General features: G+C 38.8%; 1 protein-coding gene across 36 annotated transcripts in view; it reads right to left on the bottom strand.

Annotated features, from left to right (window-relative positions):
- TTLL5 (tubulin tyrosine ligase like 5) overlaps positions 1-24,499 on the bottom strand; it is a 269,627-nt gene that overhangs the window by 131,686 nt on the left and 113,442 nt on the right. For 33 of the 36 annotated variants that reach the window (XR_013386548.1, XR_013386547.1, XR_013386549.1 and 30 more), the window contains one exon: positions 18,088-18,272. Coding sequence is in view for 26 of the 36 variants with exons in the window: in XM_077910067.1 (XP_077766193.1) it covers positions 18,088-18,272 (185 nt within the window). In the remaining 10 variants the exon portion in view is untranslated. The remainder of the gene's footprint in view (positions 1-18,087; positions 18,273-24,499) is intronic. The other 3 variants (XM_077910049.1, XM_077910053.1, XM_077910055.1) reach the window with 1 other exon arrangement.

Raw genomic sequence — 24,499 nt, 5'->3', positions numbered from 1 at the left:
CAGCTTCTCTAATTACAGCCTCAGTCAGTGGGCCAAAACCCTAATAAAAGAGGCTTATTAATAATTTATAGTAGAACAGCAATAAAATAAAATGTACACACGTTACCATGTTTAGCATAAACTGTGTAGTTTAGAGATTAGTGAATGGGAAGAAGAAATGTCAGATGTGTTGAATCTTCTATTGGCAAGGCCACTCCTAATTTAAACATCATCATTTTTATCATAAGAGCTAAGTTACCGAATGCCTGAATGCTCACAATGTGCCCTGTACCAAATGTCCTTGAATTGTTTGATGTGTGTTATCTCACGTAATCCTGAACAAGCCCTCTGAAGAAGGTCCTACTATTATCTCCATTTTACAAAAGAGGAAACTAAAATCTGTTAGATAACTCTGAGAGTAAGCAATTGCACAAAAATCACATTCCTACTAAGTGCAGGGCCAAGATGAGAACAGAGAACATTCTCCTCCAAGTGCATCTGGTATATTTTTTCCCAAATAACATGGTTTAACATTTGAGTTCTTGCAGTAGTAATGTCAGGTACTTTAAGTGAGGTTTTATATCTCACTCCTTACCCATCACTCCTCACCCATTATACTCCCTTTCAGAGAAGGAGAAACTAAGGCTCAGAGAGTTTACAGTAATTAACTTGCTCAAGGTTATAGAACAGTTGCAGAACTGGTACTCTTGTTTTAAAATTCATTCTCTAGTTTTAAAACTAGTAGGAAACAATCCTAGCTATCCTTAATTGTTAGAGATTTTTAAAAATATAATTGGATACCTCAAATTACCAGAGGACATTAAAGAAGTAGGGAAAAAAAAAACCCATTCTCAATCAGTTTTGTTTCTTAGCAGGTACAGTAAAAGGTGGTAGCAAGAACATGAAATTAATTTTAGATTCCTGGTAGGTTTTGTTTTTTCATGTAACATCAATTCCTTATTTTATGGATAGACCAAAAAATGGTAGCTACTGTGATTTCCTTCTATACAAAAGTACCATTGTTAGTTTATTTTGAAAACAGCTAAAGGGGCCACTACTTAAATGAGAGATTAAGAATAACAAAACTTTTAAAGCTTCTCATCTTTCTTTCCAAAGGATTTGTGTTAAAAATATAACTAGTCTCTTTAAATAATAACAACTGATCCTCTATTTTAAATATTCTATTCTTACTTCTGTGGTTTTGTCTAGAAGACACCCAGGACCTATGCCACAACTACTCCCACCCACTCAGCGCAGTCTTCCTAGGACCTATGTTGCTAGTAAATAAACAATTTGGAGCTCACTTAGATATGGGCTCAAAATCTTCTTTTCACAGTCCTCCAGCTAATGCCAGTCAATCAGAAGTGACAAAGGAGATGAACCTACTTTCAACTCCTGTTCTAGAACAGTATGATCAAACAGAATGTATTGTGATGATGGAAATGTTCTATAATCTGTATCACCTAGGGACACCTGGGTGGCTCAGCGGTTGAGCGTCTGCCTTTGGCACAGGGCGTGATCCCAGTCCTGGGATCGAGTCCCGCATCGGGCTCCCTGTGGGGAGCCTGCCTCTCCCTCCGTCTGTGTCTCTGCCTCTCTCTGTGTGTCTCTCATGAATAAATAAATAAAATATTTTTTTAAAAAGTCTGTATCACCTAATACAAGAGCCACATGTGGCTACGGCTACTGTATTTGCAATGTGGGTGGTATGAATGAGGAACTGGAATTTAAACTTTATATAACTTAAGTTTAAAAAGCCACATGCACTTACTGGCTACCTTATCAGACAGCACAGCTCTGAAGCCTCAACCAGATTTAGCTGAATCTTATTGTACAGACCTTGCTCGAGTTTGGTCTAAGCAAATCATTTCTAGATTAAATGACTTTAAGAAAGCCTCTGGGTCTTGCTTTCAGTTTCCCAGTTTCTTCCAGGAGAGGCAGAAGGAGTCAATGAACTAAAATGGATTCGAGCATCAACTGTGGCCCTAGAAGCATCTTGCCTTGACTAGGGAAGACCTAAGCACAGGGTAAATCTCCCAGCAGTGGGCCAGGCCTGAAACTGTCTAAGCCAGTTAGGCTTCACATCTGGAGGTTTGTCCCTAACAGGACAGAAGGATGATGAATATGGCTGTCACCAGGCTGCATCTGCTTCTCTGTCCATCTAATATTTCTCCAGGTACACAAAGCTTCATCAGATGAAGAGAAACGGAAAATGACATATATTGAAAATCAGATTTTCAATAATAATGAACATTTCACACTAAAGAATTTTAAAGAAGGACAGGCTTATAGTGCATAAAGACATAGCACCAGTTATAAGAGAAAGAACTCATCATTTTTGGTTAGGAATATTAGACTATTAAGGTGGCCGTTGTAGCCAATGGTCTAGGTGGATTCTCTGGGCCGATGACCACAGTCTATGCTACTAAATCCAGGCTGGATTTATGCCACTGAATTCATGCCACTGGTCACAAGAGTCTGGAAGACAGGTGGGATAGTTTAAAACCCATCTTAATTAGTTTCAGTAATTAAATAACATGCCTTGCTGATAATGGATATCAACATCTTTATGTGCGAAAGATAGTACACATCTGTAAGAACCATGTAAATCTGTGTTTGAACCTCTAATACATTCTACCTTAATTTTTATTAAAATACAAAACTTTTCAAGTTCACTACAGTAACAGTAAATGCAACAAAGTTATATTATTAGCACTAATGATAACCTAAATTTAATGAGCACTTAATTTTTGCCAGACATTGTTCTAAGTGTGTGTGGGTATATTTATACATAAACTCATTTAATCTTCAAGATAAGTCTGTTAGGTAGAATTACTGCCCTCATTTACAAATGGGAAAATAGGGGTTGAGAGGTAAAATAACCTGCCCAAGAACAAATAATTGTTACTTGTCAGCCCCTAGTTTCAATTCCTGGTCAGCCTGATGCAAAATCTCCCAATCTTGTAGTTTCTAAGCACTGTGCTACTCCCACTGCCTTGCCCCACTGAGTCTGGAATTTACAATTCTCTTGGACCAGCAGCATCTGCAATCCCTGGGAGCTTGATAAAAATGCAGACTCTCAGTCTGCCTCTACCTCAGGGAAGGAAATCTGCATTTGACAAGATCCACAGGTAATTCTTGAGAGCGTGTTAAAGTCAAGGAAGCACTTCTTATAAGAGATGGTGAAAAGTAAAGAGGATTCCAGGGTTCTCCGCACAAAGTTCAGAAGATCTTCCAAGTACCAGCAGAAATGCCTTGATGGGGTGAAGAGCAAGATATAAAACACCCAAGGGGAAGGAGTAGAGAAGATAATCCTATCAGGAGCTTTAAGATTTTACTATTTCTCAATGTTGTCCAAATGTTCAAACATTGACACGAATAATCATTCAATTTGCCAAGGATGTAAACATGGATAAAATGGTTAAGAACAAGGTTCAGAAAATTTGGAGTCTACTTGTGATGCTGCCTTGAGAAACAGTGGTCATTAAAAAATAACCAAGATATTTATGCATTAAAAACAACCAGCTTAGCTTATTGAATATTCTTCTGTCAGCCTTTCTCTAGCTGGTCACCTAAGTCAATGATTGCCCATGGGAAAACCTAGTCACGGGATCTCAGGATCTCACCGCTGCCTAAGCCTGAGGCAGATGCTTCACAACCCTTGCTGTCTTCCTCTTCCGCTCCCACTCTCCTGGAGCATCTTGTCCAGCAGTTTCACTCCCATTCCCTTCTTCTTGTCCACTGCTATGGTGACCTCAGTGCATTTTTTCTTTTAATACCAAAATGCTGTTTATTTTAGAGCCAGTCTTCCGAATAAGGCAGGTGAGCAAATAACTGAACGTGTAGAGTAAGGACACATTGCACACATTCCATCTAGACAGGTGTTTAAATTACAGCAGGAATAAATACAGGTGATGGATTGAAAAGGGGGTAGGAGAAACAGAGAGGGAGGCCAATTTCCGGCGGCTGGCCCGCCCAAGTGTTACTGCTTGTTACTGCTGTTTGCTAAAAGGAGTGCTGCTGCCAGCACTATAATTAAAATATGATGGCACTGCCCTGATGGCTTCCCAGAATATACCCACCACCCACCCAGATATATAACCTTTTGGTATCCAAAGAGGATCCAGGGCCAGGCCTAACTGGATCACTGTAGCTCTAGTTGGCATGCTCTAGAAATGCTGCACACCTGAATGCTCAAAAGAAGTCCAAACCTCAGAGATAATCCAATAAATATCTACTGCACTGACTATTGTAAGCAAGGCCTTGGGTAAAATCCTAAGGGTACAGGAAGGGGATTTTGGGGATGGGGTAACTGGGATGGACATAAAGGAGGACATGGGATATAATGAGACTGATGCGGGGCACCTAGGTGGCTCAGTTAAGTGTCTGCTTTTAGCTCAGGTCATGATCCTGGAGTTCCAGGATCTAGCCCCACATTGGCTCCTTGCTCAGTGAAGAGTCTGCTTCTCCCTCTCCCTCCACCCCTCCACCTGCTCCTTCTCTCTCTCTCTCTCTCTCTCTCGTAATCGCTCTTAAATAAAATCTTAAAAAAAAAAAAGGACTGAATTACTGAACTCTACCTCTGAAACTAGTAATACGCTATATGTTAATTGAATTTAAATAAATTTTTAAAATCCTAAGAGTTTATACAGATTAAGATGTGGCTCCTGCCCTCAAGCCATGAAGGAGCTGGTAATCTAGTGAGACAAGACACCTGGACAGATGGTAAGATTTAAGGCCTCTAGAAAGTGATAACTACCATCATAAATAGTTAAGGGAATGCAAAGAAGACATTTGAGCTGGGCATGAAAGGACTGGTAAGAAAATTGCTGCGGGGGTAGCAGGGTGGTGGTGGTTCCTCGCGCAGGAAAATTAAGTAAAAATGCAGAGATAGATAAGCAGGAAGAATGTCTGAAAAGTAAGAAGCAGTCTAATTTGGCTAAAGCTCAGAACAATAAAAGATAGGAAAAGAAAGAAAAATGGCTCAGGGAGATCCTTGAATGCCAGACTAAAGATTCTGCTCTAGACCTAAGACGGAACATAAGTTTGTTCAAGGGTTCTGATCATGCTGTACGTAGAGATCTCTAGTGCTGTTTTTGAGGGCTGGGGTGAAAGGAACTATTAAGGAAAATTAAGACTTGTTGAGAGCCATGGCAGTCAGGTGAGTGGTACCAAGTCTGGGATGTAGGATATGCCACTGCTGGGCTCCTCTCACTTCCCTCCTAAGGCTTAGGAAGAGTGCCGGGCCTTGGAGATAGACAGCCATTTTGCAATCTAATGATAAAAGCTCTTGAGTTTATATGTTCATTGTTCATGGTTTTTTCTTGGATCAGCTCTTTTGGATCTATCTTCCCATGCAGCAGTAAGGCAAAATAGTGCTGCCTGGCATTCTGAGAAGGGAGCGGCAGAGAGTGAGCCTTAGTGCAAATACACCTTTGCTTAGATTTACCCTTTCCATGTCTCTCTTCAACAGAATGCTTTGAGGATCAGGATTGGGGGGTGGGCCTGCAGGGAAGGTGTGACTAGATGGCTTTGGTCTAGGCCTGTGGCCTGTCTGGTAAGCAAAAAGAGACATTGGATCAGATACTCTCTAGCCCAAATCACCAAAGCTAGGAATTCCACTCAGGAGCTTGGAACCAAAAATAATAATAAGCAGAGGCTTTGGCCTGAAGGATCCTCTCTGGACATTTTCTGAACCCCAAGGCAGTGACTCTGGAATCCTAGATTCCAGCCATAGTTCTTCCTAAATCAGTGTTTAGACCATTTGTGCTGTAATTTCCAGCTCCACCGCAGAACAATATCAAACAAACTGATATTTAAGGATGGTGAAGTTGTAGTAGATATTTGGGAAGACGACACAGGTTAATGAGAAAAATAAGATACTGGCATTCAACATGAGCTTTCGAGTCCTCTACCAGGTCAATCATAAACTGGCATCTGCCTCTGTATGTATGTGCCATCAGTCCCTTAAGGACAAGACACTCTCCATGCATAGCAGACCATAATTCTCCATTTCTACAAATGTAGCCCTCTGCTGACTAGGGCTTGTGGGTTTTCACATGACTTTTACCTTTCTTAACACAGTACCAAGGTTTATCATTGCTGCTTGGGAAAAAACAACCAGCAAATATATAACTATGCCAGGAGGCAGGGATTACCCCCAACATGGAAGATCACAAGCTTCTTTGGTGTTTTATCACTGCCTCTAAGAAGGTCCTTCAAACCACTTCAACACAGCAGGATCCTGAAATCCTGTTGCTACCACTTTGCACTTATTTCCTAGTGTCGAATTTATTTTTTTATAAATAATCTCCCTTAGCTGTAAAGGAGCCTTGTCATTAAACTTCTTCAACAGTGTAGTACTAGTAGGGTGCCTAGGTGGCTCAATCAGTTAAGTGTCTGCCTTCAGCTCAGGTCATGATCTCAGGGTCCTGGGATTGAGCTCCCTGCTCAGCAGAGAGTCTCCTTCTTCCTCTCCCTCTGCCCCTTCCCTCTTCTTGCTTTCCCCCCTACCCTCACCTAAATAAGTAAAATCTTTTTTTTTTTTTTTTTTAAAGGAGCATGGTGGTAGAGCTGAAAGAGCTTCATGCCATGATTTGTATTATAACATAATTGCAGGTTTATTTGCCTATCTTGACCCACAAATTACTGTCTCATTCATTGTTGTATACTCAGAGCTTAGCCCAGCAGGCACAAAAGATTTATATACTAAATGAAGTGGGTCTCAACCAGACCCAAACACACACACACACACACACACACACACACACACACACACACACAGCCTCTAGCTAGCAGCTAGTTTCACCAGTGAGTGGAAAAGTGATTAATGTCACTGGAAGCCCAGAAAGGAAATTAAAGGTTCCAAATTACCTCTTTTTGCAAATACCACAAGGGAGGGGCTGCTTTGGAATAATGGGAAATAAAATAATCAGTGATTAGAGAGAGGTAAGTGTTGGTCTTGCTAGAGCCCGCATAATTTTAGAGATGAGTTTTGCCTGGTCTTGAAGCCTTGGGCAAGGTTCTCAAACACGGGAAATGAGAGCTTTGCATACAGTTTTCACTCCTTGTCTGCACAATGTCTATACTGTATGTTTCTTCTTGGCACTGAAATTGCAAAAGGCTGACACTCAATTTGAGATTGGGTTGCATGTGTTCTTAGTATTTCTCCAGTGATGAAAATCGTCTAGTAAGTATGGATCTGGCACCTTTGGTTTTCCTTTTATCTTGAGTGAAACTGATCTTGAACCTCAGGCTCACTAGGCATTTGCAAACGTCATGTATTTAATTTATCAAAATGGAGGCTGGGAATTCAACATGAAAGATCAAATAATATCTTGAAATGTGAGCCAACTGGTGGCACAGTGCTCCCAATGCAGCTTACAATCTCACCACAGCTCACGTGAGGTCTAGAGAGGTAGCTTCAGAAGATTATTTCATTAATCCAACAAATATTTATTAGCTACTGTGTGGCTTTCTTCGCAGCGTTGAGCACAGAACCATGAAAAAAACCCACAAGACAAAAACCCTTGCTTATGTCGAGATTACACCCTCATTGGGGGATATCACCGAAATATATACAGAATATGTGAAGCAAAGGTGATCACAGATTTGGAGTGATTAGGGACACCTTGGGTGGCTCAGTGGTTGAGCGTCTGCCTTTGGCTCTGGGCATTATCTGGGAGTTCCGGGATCGAGTCCCGCATCGGGCTCTTCGCATGGAGCTTGCTTCTTCTCCCTCTGCCTATGTCTCTGCCTCTCTGTGTGTGTGTCTCTTGTGAATAAATATTATTTTTTAAATTTCAGCATTTATTCATGTGAGACACATAAAGGCAGAGACATAGTCAGGCAGAGATATAGGCTCCCTGTGGGAGCCCGATGTGGGACTTGATCCCAGGACCCAGGACCACACTCCAAGCCGAAGGCAGACGCTAAACCTCTGAGCCACAGGTACCCCAATAAATAAATTCTTAAAAAAAAAAAAAAGATTTGGAGTGATCATTTTTGGCCAAATTATCATTACTATAAGCCATATGCTACCTTAAAAGTTTTCAGAGGTTCTTAACTTGGAGACCATGAGTCAGGGGGCATCAAGAAGGAGCCTAGTGGGAGGGTGTCTATGAACTCTTTGAAATTAATGCAGATTTCTGAGTGTACAGTTTTTTCAGAAGAAAATAGCCTTCATTCAATTCTCAAAGGGATCCCTGACTCTGAAAAGGTTAAGAATCACTCAGGATGATATGAAGATTAATTTGTGTACATCTACATTCATAATGTCCTCAGAACTACACCAATATTATCTTGAGAATAATGGTCTCTGTGTCATTCATATAAGCCTGCCACAGAAACTTTCATTCCCTGACCATGGGACGCTGAATGATCTAGAACATGAAATTACAGTGGCAAGTCCTTTCTGACTTGTTTTAATGTATGCAGCTAGAACCAAAGGCAGTCCAGGAGTAGGAAACACCAGTGGACCAAGATCCACTTCACTCAAGATAAAAGAAAAGGAAAACCAAAAGTGCCAGATCACTTACTACATCATTTTCAACACTAGAGAAATACTAGAGAAATATTCAACCAAGAACATGAAAAACAATCATCCTTAAAACAGCTATCTTTTTAACCATTATTTCAAGGGCACTTCCTGAGAATGTATTAAATCATTAGCCACACCAACCAACATATTTTAAGACAACTTCAACTCCTGTATCAGTTCCTGGATGCCAATAAGATGAACCTCAAGAAATCTACACTGTGATCACCAAAAGATATGAGTTATAAAGTTAATTAAATTTTAAAAGAGGTTAGGAAAAGCTGGGAATCTCTGTAGTTCCAATACATCAGCACTAAGTCCTCTTGTCATGTACCCCCTCTGTCAAACATTGTCATTTATATAATACACATAAGCATATTGACATTTAGGGCTCCAAAATCTATAAACAGTTCTAGATTAAAATTTGAGACATTACTGGGAAACATTACAAAACAGCTAAATTGCTGGGTAGTGTTTTCAATTTATATATTTGGTTTTTAGAAGTCGATGGGGGCTGCCACCACCATAATAAATCAATCCACTATTTTTGCATCTCCGCAGATTAAGAAGGCTGAGTTTTGCCTACTCAAAGCGTCAGCTGATGTCACCATAAAATAATCTAATAAAGAGTTCACTCTAGGGGAACCCTGGGTGGCGCAGCGGTTTAGCGCCTGCCTTTGGCCCAGGGCACGATCCTGGAGACCCGGGATCGAATCCCACGTCGGGCTCCCGGTGCATGGAGCCTGCTTCTCCCTCTCCCTCTGCCTGTGTCTCTGCCTCTCTCTCTCTCTCTCTCTGTGACTATCATAAATAAATAAAAATTAAAAAAAAAAGAGTTCATTCTAACAAATATTCATTTACTCAACAAATAACTGATAATCTAGACAAAGACACACATCTCTCAACCTGCTTCGGAGAGTGGAAAAGCACTTCTAATCACGAAAACAGTTCAACTCTCCAGGTCTCTCTTGCAGGCTCAAGCACTGGCTTGGCTAGCGCTCTGCAGCAGTGTTTAGCTGATGAGGGGTTTGAATCCTGATTCCCATAGGAGGAGGCAGGGAAAAACTGAGAGAAAGAGCATGGCGTCAGACAGACTTGGGTTTGAATCCTGGTTCAGTCACTTGACATTTGTATGACCTTAGCATACTCACATACTCACTTATCCTTCCAGCTTGTTTTCTTCATCTGTAAAAAATAAGTATCTACATCCTAAGGTTAAAGAAATAATAAAAAGTGCTCGGCACACTGCCTGGTGCAAAGCAGACATTCAGCCAATATTGGCTGCTTTATGATGAAGGGCAAGTGTGGTACTGTCAATGAAAAAACATGGAAGAGCAAGAGTTTAAAAAAAAAAAAAAGCCAACAAAATGCAGAAGAGAGATTCTTTTTAATTTAGCAAGGATGCGATAAGTGCCTACCTAGTACACAGGTGCTATGCTAGGTGATGAATTAGGAAGAAGTGCCATCACACAGATTATAACTCGACAGGAAAGAAGAGATCCAAAATCACTATAAAAAGGTTTACTATACAGAGAGACTAATGAGGGGCTAAAGAAGCATGGAGAGTAGAAAGATGACTTCTGGTTGGGGCAGCAGTGGGTTCCTCATTCATTTCTTTATTCAAAAACGTACCGAGTACATACACTATACCAAAGCTGAAAAACAAAACAAAAAAAAAAAAACTGGTGAAAACTTGGTCACCATCCTCAACCAAGTAACTTACAGCCCAGTATAATGAGCACATTTACTGAGTATTACTCATGAATCAGGTTCTGAGGCAGCACAGGACACTACCCCAAAGAGCTCACTGCTGCAGGAGACAACTATCTGGACATAGTGTGATGCATGAAATGACATGCCTCTGAGTGAAGGGGCACCTGTTGGGGAACACCATGAGAAACATATGGCCACCAACTGACCCATGAACTGGACTGGGGCACTCAGAGGCTCCTTACCTCCTCCTCCTGTCCTTGGAATGTGGGTTCCACTTGCCTTTTCCACTTCCAGAGGCTGCTCTAAGGACACAGCCTTGAGATGGTGATGTGCTGAAAATACGTGCATGGTATATATGACTGAGTGCAGTTAGGGCCTCTTTATAAATTTTTAAGATTTGGAGGCAGGTGTGGGGATCCACTCATCTTGCTGCCACCCAAGACAAGCCTCATATGTAAGTTCCCTTTGCTATTATTAAAACTGCCTCCCAACCTGGAGTGCATTGCCTCTTTGATCTCTACCTGCTTTCTGAGTACAGGGGCCAGTTTCAGATCACATCAGGAAAGCTCCCAAGAGGGTTGTGAGCCAAACAGCATCTATGTTGAGCCTGGACGGATGTATAAGGTTAAACATGATGACAGCAGAGCATTTCCCATGAGAAGATAGCAAAAACTAAGGTGTGGAGCTGAACAAATTCTGGGTGAGCTGCACAAAGCCATGTGTGATGGGGGAGGACAGACGGAAGAAAGTAGCCTGGAGCCAGATTCTAAATAACGGATTTGAAGAACATTTAATAGCTTGGGCTTTACATTGTAGATAACAGAAAGCCCCCTTGAGCTTCTTGAGCAAAGGAGTATTATCACCAGACTTGTGATTCAAAAAGATTCCTTTACAGCAAAGACCAGGTAGACTGGAGGCCGGCCCGGAGAGCGGAGCAGAGGTAATTGCAACTGTCCAGCTAAGATAATTCAGGGCTTAAGCAGGACAGTCGATGTGAAAGTGAAACAGGGAAGATAGGTTTGAGACCTTATGGAGTCCAAATCAATCAGACTTGGCAACTCCCTGGACACAGGAATGAAGAAGCAAACAGAGACAACGATAAATCAAATGCTCCATACCTAAACCCTGAGGAGAACTACAGTGTCACCAACACCAAGAGCGAAAAGGGAGACAAACAAGTTGGTTTTAGATGGACTATTTTTTTAATATTTTCAAAATACATTTAAAATGCATTGTGTGTTTTGGATGCTGGTAATACAGTGAGGTGGAAATGCCTGACAGTTGGAAGTCTGAACTTGGCACTCAGCAAAGAGGTTCACACTTAAGATGTATACAGGGGAGAAATCCACAGAACAGTACCAGATGGAGCTATGGGAAGAGAAAATTTATCCAAGGGGAAACTGTATGTTGAAAAAACAGTTGCCTTGCACCCTGACTTCAGAGCTGTGCTGGAGGAGAGCTACAAAGAACAGGAAGAAGCAGACTGCCCAGGCATCATCCCACTGTCTTTAATCAGGGAGAGCCTGCTGTTGCCAGTTTTATATATTTGAGGTCTATAATGCCAGTGGCTTTTTAAAAATGTTGTAAATGGAATCTAGTCTTCAGGGGAAAGAGGAGGATGAGCTCCCAGAGAAATCACTGAAGGGTTAAAGAAGCTAAGAAAAGTTTTCAGGTAGGAGGTGGTCAATAATAGTGCCACATACTGCGGGAGAATGAGGATTAAAAATAGGTGACCGAGGATCACAGGGGAAGAGAGGAAAAAATAAAACGAGGAAATCAGAGAAGGAGACAAACTGTAAGAGACTCTTAATCACAGGAAACAAACTAAAGGTTGCTGGAGGGTCAGGGGGTGCGGGGATGCATTAACTGTGTGATGGGTATTAAGGAGGGCACGTGATGTAATGAGCACTGGGTGTTATATAAGACTGACGAATCACTGACCTCTACCTCTGGAACTAATAAAACATAAGTTAATTAATTGAATTTAAATTTAAAAAACTAAAAAAAAGTAAAAAAAAATAAAAATAAAAAAATAAAAAAAATTTTAATGTTAAAAAAAAATGACCAAAGTTGGCAGTTCAGGGTCCTTGGCAAACTCTGAGAGATTGCTGGACAAAATGGTAAGAGATAAGGTCAGACTGCAAAAGTAACTGTGGAGGGGACGGAGTCAGGGGCATGGGGGCAGCAAGGGCATGTTACTTTAAAACAATTTTGGTAGTACAGGGAAGACAGCTTGAGGGGGTGACAGGGTGAAAAGAAGGTTATTTCAGAACAAGAGACTATACAGCAGGCTAAGGAACTAAGGAACACTGTGGGTTAAGAGCCTTAGGAGACAACAGAAGAGCTATAGAATTAGGTTCAGTTGGAGCGAGGCCCCAGAGCCGGGAGGCACAGAGACCCAGGAGGAGAATTAGCCTCAATACCAAAATCACTCTATTTTACAGAGGAGGAAATCAAGGCATAGGGAGGTTAAGTAACTTCTCCAAGGTCTCACTGACTCAAGAGCTCCTGTTTTTCTTATTTATCCTTTGCTGTTTCTGAAATGGGAAAGAATAATGTATACCATACAAAGAAGTGTTAACTTCTACCCAGAAAGAATACAGAACCAAAGGAGCTAGACTTGAAAAACCAACACCAAGTCAGAACACAAATGTACAACAGTTCAAATGTGTCTGGGCACACTAAAGAGGCAGGAGGAGAGTTCCAAATGTCCAAGCTTGTGATAAACTGGGTGCCATCCACCTCAGTTCTGGATAACATTCATCATCATTTCAGCTCCCTCTCTGCCAATTTCACCTTCAAGTGGAAATTTTGAAATTAAGATTCACTCAAGGGGGATCCCTGGGTGGCGCAGCGGTTTAGCGCCTGCCTTTGGCCCAGGGCGTGATCCTGGAGACCCGGGATCGAATCCCATGTCGGGCTCCCGGTGCATGGAGCCTGCTTCTCCCTCTGCCTGTGTCTCTGCCTCTCTCTCTCTCTCTCTCTCTATCATAAATAAATAAAAATTAAAAAAAAAAAAAAAAAGATTCACTCAAGGTCCACACTGGTGGCTTCTGATGCAGAAGAAAAGGTAGAGAATTCCTTCACATATGAATGAGTGAGAAACCAAACATTCTTCTTTTTTTTTGTTTTTGTTTTTTTAAGATTTTATTTATTCATTCATGAGACAGAGAGACAGAGAGAGAGGCAGAGACACAGGCAGAGGGAGAAGCAGGCTCCATGCAGGGAACCCAATGTGGGACTCAATCCCAGGACTCCAGGATCATGCCCCAAGCCAAAGGCAGTCACTCCGCTGCTGCCACCCAGGCGTCCCCAAACCAAACATTCTATGCTGCAGCATACACCCTTCTCTAGAACTGCTCTAGAAAAGTATCATGGTAGGGAGCAAAAAATGAAAGAAATGGAACGGTTTTCTTTTCCACTCTCCATCTACATGAAAAATGTGAGAAGCAGAAAGGGTCTCCTCCCTCCTATGTATCTGTCAGCACATTTCCAGGAGGCCTGGCCACATCCCGGGCACTGGCTGGCTGGGGAAGAGAGACTGACACAGCACATTCGTTCGCCTTGGAGCCCTCGCCTGGGTGGTCTGCTGTTATTCCTTTGATTAAACTCCCAGGCTGGAAGAGCTGGAGCTGCTCCTAATGATAGCTGGGCCCTGAAATCTCACACTCGCCCGCACAGAGAGGGCCGGGGCTCCCTCTGAGTGTCTGCCTCCCACTCCTCACCACAGAGCCAGGCTCCTTGGCCACATTCTTCTGCTCACTAACAGCAGTAACCACAAAGGGCGACATCTGTGCAGTGTGCTACAGTGGCAAGGCACACCTCTCCCAGTGCGGGGTGAGGTAGAGGTAATGAGGCTGATGCTCTACTCCAGCGCCCTGACACCTACTGCAGCCCTTCCCGTGACTGGACTGCTCCTAGAAAACCCTGCTTTTAGGGATGTACAATCTGAATTCCAAAGAACCCCATTTCCAAAGGACAACCAGCCTCTTGTGTGCCAAGGGAAAGAACTAATGTGACCCATTCTCTGCTCAGATCTGTAGGGTAACTTGTTGAATAACGTACGCCAAGAACATGTATCTCTTTCCAGCATTATTTCAAGTGTACACATGCCGGCACAAACATTTCTGAAGTGGCTCTGTGGCTACTTCATGTGGCAAGGAAATTTTGATGTTTTCATGTGTTCTAGGCTATAAAGAAAGCTAAATCATAACAGAGATAGTGAAAGTAATTACAAGCTAAATAAGGTTCTGTTCTTAGCCATGCAAATCCCTAAGAACTCAGCCTCTGATGTAAATTCTGAGTAACTCAAAGTTTTATTCTAAAATTTTGGGGTTGTCAGAGTACTTTCTTTACCCTTAGCTAGCTCCCTGTTCCTCAGCATCTTCACCAGTGAACAGCAGGGAAATGGGGTGACAGTGTCTTATCTTACAATCTACCCTCCTTCAGCTACCTGAGGGATCAAGCTAAAAGACAAAGCCAACTGTGTGTCTCTGTGGCCTCCCTAACCCCCCAACCTATTGAGATTTAGAGAAGTTCTTTCAGAGAGAAAGCTCTCCTTAAATCAGCCTTTGTCTTCTCTTCTGGCTTCCATCCTAGCTGCTCTCTGCTGATTCCCTATCCTCCAGTAGCACTAACCAGCCTGCTATTTCCCTACAAACATAAAGGCTGGCTTTTATTCTGGAACCTGTACTCACCCTTCTTCTGCCACCCACATGCCTACCTTTAAGATTCAGTTTCCATATAATCTCTTCCAAGAAGGCTATGGCCTTCTCACTCTCATACACAAAATGAGTTAGGTTTTACCTTTTGAGACTTCTGTGATTGCCTAGAAATATCTCTGCCATGCATATTCCATGCTAGTACTACCATGTGTTTATGTGGCTGTCGCCCTTACCACATCGTAAGTTATTTCATGCCAAGGACTATGTCTTATATCATCCTCCATGGCTTAGTACCAAAGCCTGGAACATTCCTAAGAGCTTAATAAAATGTTTTTGAATGAATAAATTAAAAAACCACATTTGAATGAAAAGGTTTTTGAAGGATGCCACAAAAAGCTTTAATGAGGTAAGTAGTTGAAATTATAGACAAAATAATTTTTCAAAAATGGACCCAAGGATTGCAATTTTTTATACTCATCTTCCAAAACACAAATAATTTTTAAAAATCTGTGTTCTTTATTTAGTGATAAAGACTCTTAACACCTTACCCGGAAAAGCAATGTAAAGATACATCAGAGTTTATGGGATATGATGAAAGCGATACTCAGGGGAAAATTCATAGCTTTAAAACAGAGACAAACAAGAGTGAATGAAAGTAAGTATCCAACTTAAGAAACTGAGAGGAAAAATAAAGCTAGTAAAAGCAGAAGAAAGGGAATTAGTAAAGACAAAACAAAACAACCAATTAGAAAACAATAGAATGGATAAGTATATACAGAACTATCTTATCAAAAAAAGGTAAGAAGGGGAAGAAAACATTAACCCTACTGGATTTAAAGAAAAAAAAAAAAGAAAACAAACACAAAATAGGAATTGGAAGGAAATAATCAGAGGTAAGAAGAAGTAAAAAGCATTTAAATTAATTACTGAACACAAAGCTGCTTCTGATGAAACTGCCTTGAAGGTTTCATGGCCTGAGTCAAGAGAAAAGGGCAGAGCTGCCCCCACTTTGGGTCTGCACCTCCACTTGTAAACACTTGGGCCAGAGCCCATTTGATGCCATTGCAACAGGCTATTATTTACTAAAAGAAGAATAAAAGAATTTCCCAAGTTCCAAATTAAGGAATTACTTGCTCTGAGGAGAAGGAGCCAGATAACATATAACTGAGCTTTAACAAAGCTTGTATTAACAAAGTTCATATTTTGATAACACTATATTTAAAAACTCACTTTTTCAAATCAGATTAGAAATCATTTATTATTGAAAGCCTTTAATGGCTGAAATACCAATACTTTCCAAATACATGGCATTTAGACTGTACAAAGTAGTTTTTGCATACTACCCTCAGGAACCTACTGTGTTTTTGCCATCAACAAAGATCCTGAGGTTGAAAGTTGAGTGAACTGTCCCAGATCACACAGCTGGTCAATGGTGGTGGAAGACAGATCTGTAGACGGCTAGTCCAACTCACTTTCTGCCACCTACCCTGCTTATTACCTACTACAGCCCCTCCCTCAGCACTGTACCAAGCACTAACCACCCTCTTATCAGACTCTAGAAGTTAAGACTGACATCTAATGGCAAGTTCAGATCCCTACGAACAGGAGTCTGGTGGACTTTAAATTCTCTGGCACTGAAGTTCTCCTCAGACAAGACAGATGGACTGACTGAAGGGAACAACTTTCCAATTAGGATACAATCACCCTGGAGTCCCACAGGATCAGAATCTCGTCATTTTGCAAGCTTTGCAGCTTACCAAATGACAGAAGCTAAAAATATGTAAACACTAATATTGGCTACGTTCTTTTTACTATGACTGCAAAGAAATTTTCCTAATGTCTTAGTGCTTCTAGCTGCTCATTTATAAACTGGAAACATACACTCTTGTCAGTGACCCAGTGAAATACATGTAGTGGATCACTGGCTCTCTTCCTTCCTCATAGCCACTTCACATTTCAAAATTCCTTCCCATTCTACCATGGTTATGACATTATAATCCCTCTTCCCATCACTCCATCACTAAAATCTAACACACCAACCTCCCTCAAGTCTCAAAAGATTCTTTGCTTCCTATTTCCAATCAGGCCACCTCATCTACTCCCTTCGATTAGGGATTTGAGAAAGAAAATTCATTACAGTCTTACACACAAAACTCATTAGAGCCTTACAAGATGAGGCTGAAGTAAAGCTAAAGCTTACCTTTAATTCCGGTTCTAAATTTTATACAGAGAAGCAGGGCACCACCAGGGAGCAGTGTGTTGCCTACTTTTAACATGTGCTCAAAGTTATTTTCAGCTTCATTTTTTTCTAGACTTGATTATCATTACAGAGTTGCCACTGATTAAGACTCTGATGCAGGAGAGATGCAGCAAAATGTAACCATGGAGTTAAATTATATTTCTTTGGAAGATTTTGATGCCATTTTACATAAATGAAAGGGAGAAGACATGGCTTCTACTTCTAGTTAAATGCCATGGGGATGATCAGCAAGGAGGACAAAAACAATCCCAAAGTTCTTGTGAAAGTTTCACCTAACTTCATTGTGTTCGAAGCTTGTTATTATATACACAACTTAAGGTAAAAATTGCAGTATCTAATTCCATCTATCCAGCTTCCTGAATGACCTTGATTCTATCTTCTTTCAGCCTCAGTTTCCCCCATCTGTAAAATGGGGAGAATGATATGTGTTGGCTAAAGGTGTATTGAGATACTTCACTAATCAGTAGCCATAAAATGTCCTGAGATCAAGAGACAAAAAGGTGGTATAGTTAAAAAAACAAAAACAAAAACAAAAACAAACAAACAAAAAAAAACCCCCAAAAGGTAAAAGGTAATGTTATGACATTCTGGTAAAAAGATTTCTAAGACTAGAACTCACTGGAAAATTTTACCAAAGAAAGAAGTTATTTTTAAAGATCCTTTAAAAGTCTATTTGACAGCTGAACATTCAGATCTGTTTATCCATGAAATGAGTACATCAGAGTTAGCAGGCTTAATTTTGGAATACCTGAAACAGAGGCTCATTTTCTTCAAAGATGAAGAGGAACATTTTCATTCTTTAGCTCACACCAACTAGTACTCCTTCAACAAGCATCAGCAGACAGGAAACGAGCAAAGGCAGGGAAGGACAAAGTACTGTGTCCTTAATACAATCCTCAGGACCAAAGAGCTCTTGGTCCCCCAATTGTCCGTACCTGCTGGGTGAGGAGACTGATGTGGGTAGATGGGGAATACTGCCTGGCTGCCTGCTTCTCAGCCAGCCGCTGAAGCTCGGCCGTAACCATACTTGGGTTATACCGTCTGCTGTACAGAGAACCATCTTCTTCTCTTTGTGGTTTAGCCATTCCCGAATGCAGTTTGTTTGGATGGCATGAACCTGCTAAAAAGAGAGAAAAGTTTTTACCCATCTTGGGAAAAAACCCTGTAAAACTTAGGGTGATGACAAAGAAATCTCAGCCAACAGATACTTGACTGAATCCCAGGGATCTTGGACAACTTGTTACAAGCATTTATTAATATATTTTTGTTTACTATGAAAGCTTCACACACACAAAATTTCGTCATATGCAGTGGAGAACAACCACTGCTAGAATTTACTAATCTTGATGAACAAAAAGTTGTAGTTTTAAAACTCATTATAATTCTTATCTTTTTGTGATGGGGCTGTACTTATCAGTAGTCTGTGGCATCTACTGTCAAATAAGCCACAATCCTTCTTCCCAAGCTCAAAAGGGAAAACAGATAAAAGCAAAACAGTATAATTAGAAAAACAGCAATAATCTTATATTGACTAAATGATTCATTTTCCTTTCATATTTAAATGCTCTTCTTTCAACTGTAATATCGGAGAGTTCTATTATTTTTGAGCACTGAAATTCTAGCAAAAAGAAATTATTTAATAATATCAAGGTTCATATTTTTTCTATGACGGAAGTCACATAGCTGACAGAAAAAAGTTTAAAACCCAGAAAAGTAGAAACATGTTTCCTTTCTGTCTTATTAATGCTTAGATAACTGTGATCATTTGCTATATATAATCTGGTGACACTGCTTAAAAAAAAATCTGTAACTTTTTCATGTTTACTTTATTGTGCGATACATAGAAAATTTTATAACAGATGTGTAAGTTATAAAGAATACTATAACGAACCCCTGTGAACTTACTACCCAACTCAAAAACCATATCACTAATTAATGTGCATCAACTACGTGCTTGAGACATCTCTTACCTCCCCTTATCATTCATTCCCTTCCTTTTTAATAATATCTTTAATAATGTAAAAAAAAATAATGTATTTGTGTGGGTATGTGTGTGTATGCATAAACAAAATACTAGATAATTTTGCTTAGTTTTGAGTTCTATAAAGTAATATCTTACTGCGGTAGTTTCCTGAGATTTGCTCTTGTCATTCAATACCATACTTTCAAGATTCATCCTTGCTAAGGATAGCTTAAAATACGTTAATCTGCTGCTTGATATTCCATACAAATACACTACAATGTATTTTTCTCTTACCCTATCAATGGATATTTTGGCTATTTGAAGCTTATTGCTATTATAAACAGTGCGGCCATGAACACTCTTGAATACATCTCCTGGTGCACATGTGGAAGAATTTCGCTTGTGTATATGCTTAAGAATGGGATGTTGAATTTTAGAGTATGTAAATTTTCAAATTTACGTAATACCAAAGTGGAATTTGTTTACACTTTCACAAACAAAATATGAGAGTTCCTACAGATCCACATCCCCTCCAACACTTGGTATTGTCAAGTATCTTAATTCTTTTCACTTCTAAGGGAGTAAAAATCTCATTGTACACTTACTGATTAATAATGACACCAAATATGTGTTACCTCCTTTCTGACACTACTGATCATTTTTCTATTGAGTTGTCTTTTTCCTATTGATTTATAGGAGTTTTGCTTATGTTTTCACTTGCTTCATATCATACAATCTTAAAGATTGTCTCGTTTATTTTATCCTAGAAGTTTTTATTAAAGACTTATTTATTTTAGAGAGGAAGAGGGAACACACACATGTACGTATATGCGGAAGCATGGAGGGGGGGAAGAAGAAGAGAGAGAATCTCAAACATTCCCTGCTGAGTGCAGAGCCTGATATGGGGCTCAAGCTCACAACCCTGAGATCATGATCTGAACCTAAATCAAAAGTCAGATGCTTAACCAAGTGAGTCAATCAGGCGCTCCTATTTTATCCTAGAAGTTTTAAGTTTTGCATTTGAAATTGATTTTATACATAGTATGAGTCAGTGACCTAATTTCATTTTTTCCCTCGTATTATTAACTATCCCAGCATTATGTATTGAGAAACCTCTCCTTTTTCACTATGTACCATGCCATCTTGGATATGTATCAAAGTTCTATCTATCTGTATATCTCTAATTTCTTCTCCTTTTCCATTGGCCCATCTGTCTATACCTTTGCCAATACTACACTGTCTTAATTATCATATCTTTATATGTCATAATAAGGTATTCCTCTACTTTTGTTCTTGTCAAGTGTAACAAAAGACCTACTGAGGTTCCGGTTGAACTTGTATTGAATCTAGGGATCAATCTGATGAGAACTGAAACATTTATGACACTGATTCTTTCCATCCGTGCACATAGTCTATTTAACTTATTTTATTTAGGTTTTCTCTAATGTCCTTCAAAAGGCCTTATAAAATTTCCTTTCTTTCCTAAATTTATCGTTTTCTTGGTGGTGGTAACTATTACACAAAATGTGAATGTACTTAATGCCAATGAACTATAAACTTAAAAACTTAGAAAGTTAAGATGGTAAATTTTATATATATTTAACCACAATACAAAAAAAATGCTTTCTCTTTGTTTCTAATATACAGAAAAAGCCACTGATTTTTAATATTGATCTTATAGCCAGCTATACTGCTAAAATATTTATTTAAAAAATGTATTTGTAGATTACTTTCAATTTTCTATGTAGACAACATATTCTCTGCAAATAAACAAATTTTATTTCCTCCTTTTTGATCCTTATGCTTTAAATTTCCTTTCTTTGCCTTACTATGCTGGATCTAGTAAAACATTAAGTAGAAGCAATGTTAGTGGGCATCTTTTATGGCTCTTAACGTTAAAAAGAATTCTTTCAACATTTCCTCATTTACACTGATACCTCTTGTAGGATTTTGCAGATGGCCCTTTCCGGCTTGGGAGAATTTCCTTCTCTTCCTAGTATGCTGAGAGCTTTATCATGAATGAGTGTGGAATTTTATCAAGTTCTTTTTCTACATCTACTAAGATGAATATGGTTCTTCTGCTTTAATTTGTTGATGTAGCAAATGTTGTTTATACATTCAAATGTTAAGTCCCTCCTGTGTACTTTGGATAAACTTGTTCATGTTGTCCTATCTCTTTCATATGTTGCTAGATTTGGCTGGCTTGTATTTTCACTAAAATTTTTGTATTTATGTTCATAACTGTAATTATATTACAATATAAAATTATAATTTTCCTAAGATTGTCCCCAACTGGTTTTATTAAGATTAAAGTAGACATATGGAATAAGTTGAGAATTATTTCTTTTCCCATTCTCAAGGACAGTTTAAGATTGGAATTATCTCCCTGTTGAAAGATTGTTGGAACTTACTTATCTGGGCCTCAAATTTTCTTTGTGAGATTTTTAACTATTGTTTCAATTCTCTAAATATTTACAGGACTAGTGAGGCTTTCTTCATCTTCTTGAGTCAATTTACATGTTACACTTTTGTATTTGTCCATTTTGTAAGTTTTCAATTTTATTGGAATAAAATGGTTTAACAGTATTCTTTTTGTCACCTATGCAATATTTGTATGCTCTACCACTTTTCCATTCCTTATATTATTTATTCATGTCTTCTCTCTTTTCTTTTTTCTTTTATTTTTTTATTTTATTTTTTATTTTTTCTCTTTTTTTTTTTTCTTCTCTCTTTTCTTGATCAGTCTCACCAGAGATCTGTCCATCTTATTAGGGTTTTCAAAGAACTTTTGGCTTTGATATTCTCTAGTGTGCTTTATTTCTGAATTCTCTGATATTTTGCCCTTCTCTTTTTTCTTTATTTAGATTATGTTTCAATAATGTCCACAATACAAAGTAATTGTCAGCCTTTCTTCTTTTCAAATGAAAGTTTTTAAGGAAATAAATTTTCCTCCAAATACTGCCTTTCATTGCTCTCCAAGCACTTGAACATGCAGTTTTCTCATTCAGTTCTAATACTTTTACATTTCCATTATGATTTCTTGACTCCTTTTTTTTTAAGTTTTTATTTAAATTCCAGTTAGTTAACATACAGTGTAGTATTAGTATCAGGTGTACAATATAGTGATTCAACACCTCTATACAACACCAGTGTCTGACTTTTAATCCTGACATTCATGAAGATTTGTTATATGCTGTATCTTTTTGTTATTGCCTTTCAATTTAATTGCAGTGTAGATGGAGAATGGACCTGTATTTTATCATTCTGTGAAATGTGTCTTATTTCATATAATTTGTCTTATTTTGTGGTGTAGAACATGACTGGTTTTATAAATATATTATGTGTGTTTGAGGAGATGTTTTTCTCGAATTATTGGGTACACAGTTCTATACACGATCAATTGATAAAGCTTATCGACTTGTTCAAATCCTCTTCATCTTTGTTAACTTAAAACAATCTGTTTAGTCTATCAGTTATTGATAGACATATGTAGAAATCTCCCACTAAGACAGTGGATTTGTAGATTCCTCGGGTACTTGTATCAATCTTTATTCTATATATTTGGGAGTTATTTTATTAGGTGCACTTAGAACCATTTTACCTTTCTGCTAAACCTAACCTTTACCTTTTGTCTTATGTAATTACCTTCTGTATCTGTAAGAAAATTTTATATCTTAAAGTCTATTTTTTAGCATATGTTAATATAGCTATACCATGTTTCTTCTGGTTGGTATTTACATGGCACTTCTTTATTCTTTTACTTTCAACCACTTTTTGTTCTTTAGGTACATCTCTGTTAAAGCATATGGTTGGATTTTTAAAAAATTCAATCTGACACTCTTCTAACAAGTTCAACCCATTAATATTTATTTGACTCTTGACATTAGGACTTGGTTTGTATTTTTCAAGTTTCATTTATTTTGCTTTTTGTAAGCTTCTTACTTAATCCATTTTTCTTCTTCACATAGGTTTAGAATTTCCATATTTTTATTCTTTAGATGGTGACCTTTGAAATTTCATACTGTATATTTATCTTTAGAAAGTCTGAAGTTAAATCATATCCTACTGTCACTCCTGAACTATTCAATAACCACGGAAAAATTTACTCAAATCACTTGCAGGCTATTATTGTCATTTACCTCACTGTTTAAGCCATTCAGAATAGGTTTTCTGACCACCATGGAAATAAGCAAAATACACGATTATAAGAAGTAGAGAATGCCAACTATCTGAAAATTAAATAATGTATTTATAAACAATCCGCAGGTCAAAGGATAAGTCACAACAGAAATTTAAAAATAGTTTTGAACTCATTAGTTCCTTTTGTTCCCTATTCTTCTCTGGGAAAAGCGTGAAAAAGGAAGTTTTTTTGTTTTTTTTTAAGTTTTGATTAACACAGGGTATTGAAGACATTTATCTTACTGAATTTCTCTCAAATAGGAAAAACAGTTCAAACCAGAACATTATTGATTATTATTACTATATATCTTAGAAAGTTAAATTACAGGAATAACCACTAAGAATTAGCACACACATTCATGCACATATTCATAGTTATGACTTATTAAAGTAGATATTTAATATCTCTGATTCAAGGTACATATTATAATATCCATTTCATTTGAACTTAGATACTAAGTAAGAAATATAAATTGACTATTTACAAAACATAGCTTATCTGTAACTCATCTTAACATGGATATTACTAACCTGTTTAGAAACTTGACCAATATATTTCCCAAACTAATCTACAGATTCAACACAATCCTATCCAATCCCATCTGCCTATTTTTTCAGAAATTGACAAGCTGATCCTAAAGTTCATATGAAAATGCGAGGGATCCAGAATAGTCTAAACGATATGGAAGAAAGGAACAAAGTTGGAAGAATCACTTTTGGTGACTTTATTATTTTTTTAAAGATTTTATTTATTTATTTATTCATGAGAGACACAGAGAGAGAAAAGGCAGAGACACAGGCAGAGGGAGAAGCAGGCTCCATGCAGGGAGCCTGACATGGGACTCAATCCCAGGTCGCCAGGATCACGCCCTGGGCTGAAGGTGACGCTAAACTGCTGAACCCCCTGGGGTTGCCCACTTTTGGTGACTTCAAAACTTACTACAATGCTACAATAATTGAGACAATGTGATACTGGCATAAGGCTAGACATATAGATCAGTAGACTAGAACTGAGACTCCAGAATAAGCCCTTACATTTACGATTAAATGATTTTTGACAAGAATGTCGAGACAATTCAACAGGGAAATAATACTCTGTTTCAACAAATGGCGCTGGGACAAGTGAATATAACATGCAAAAGAATGAAGTTAGACGCTTATGCCACATCATACACAAAAGTTAAATTCAAAATAGATAAAGGACC

The sequence above is a fragment of the Canis aureus genome, chromosome 9 (genome assembly GCF_053574225.1).
Source record: "Canis aureus isolate CA01 chromosome 9, VMU_Caureus_v.1.0, whole genome shotgun sequence".
Classification (NCBI taxonomy): domain Eukaryota; kingdom Metazoa; phylum Chordata; class Mammalia; order Carnivora; family Canidae; genus Canis; species Canis aureus.
The sequence above is the reverse complement of the archived record's forward strand: the minus strand, read 5'-3'. Positions and strand labels throughout refer to the sequence as shown.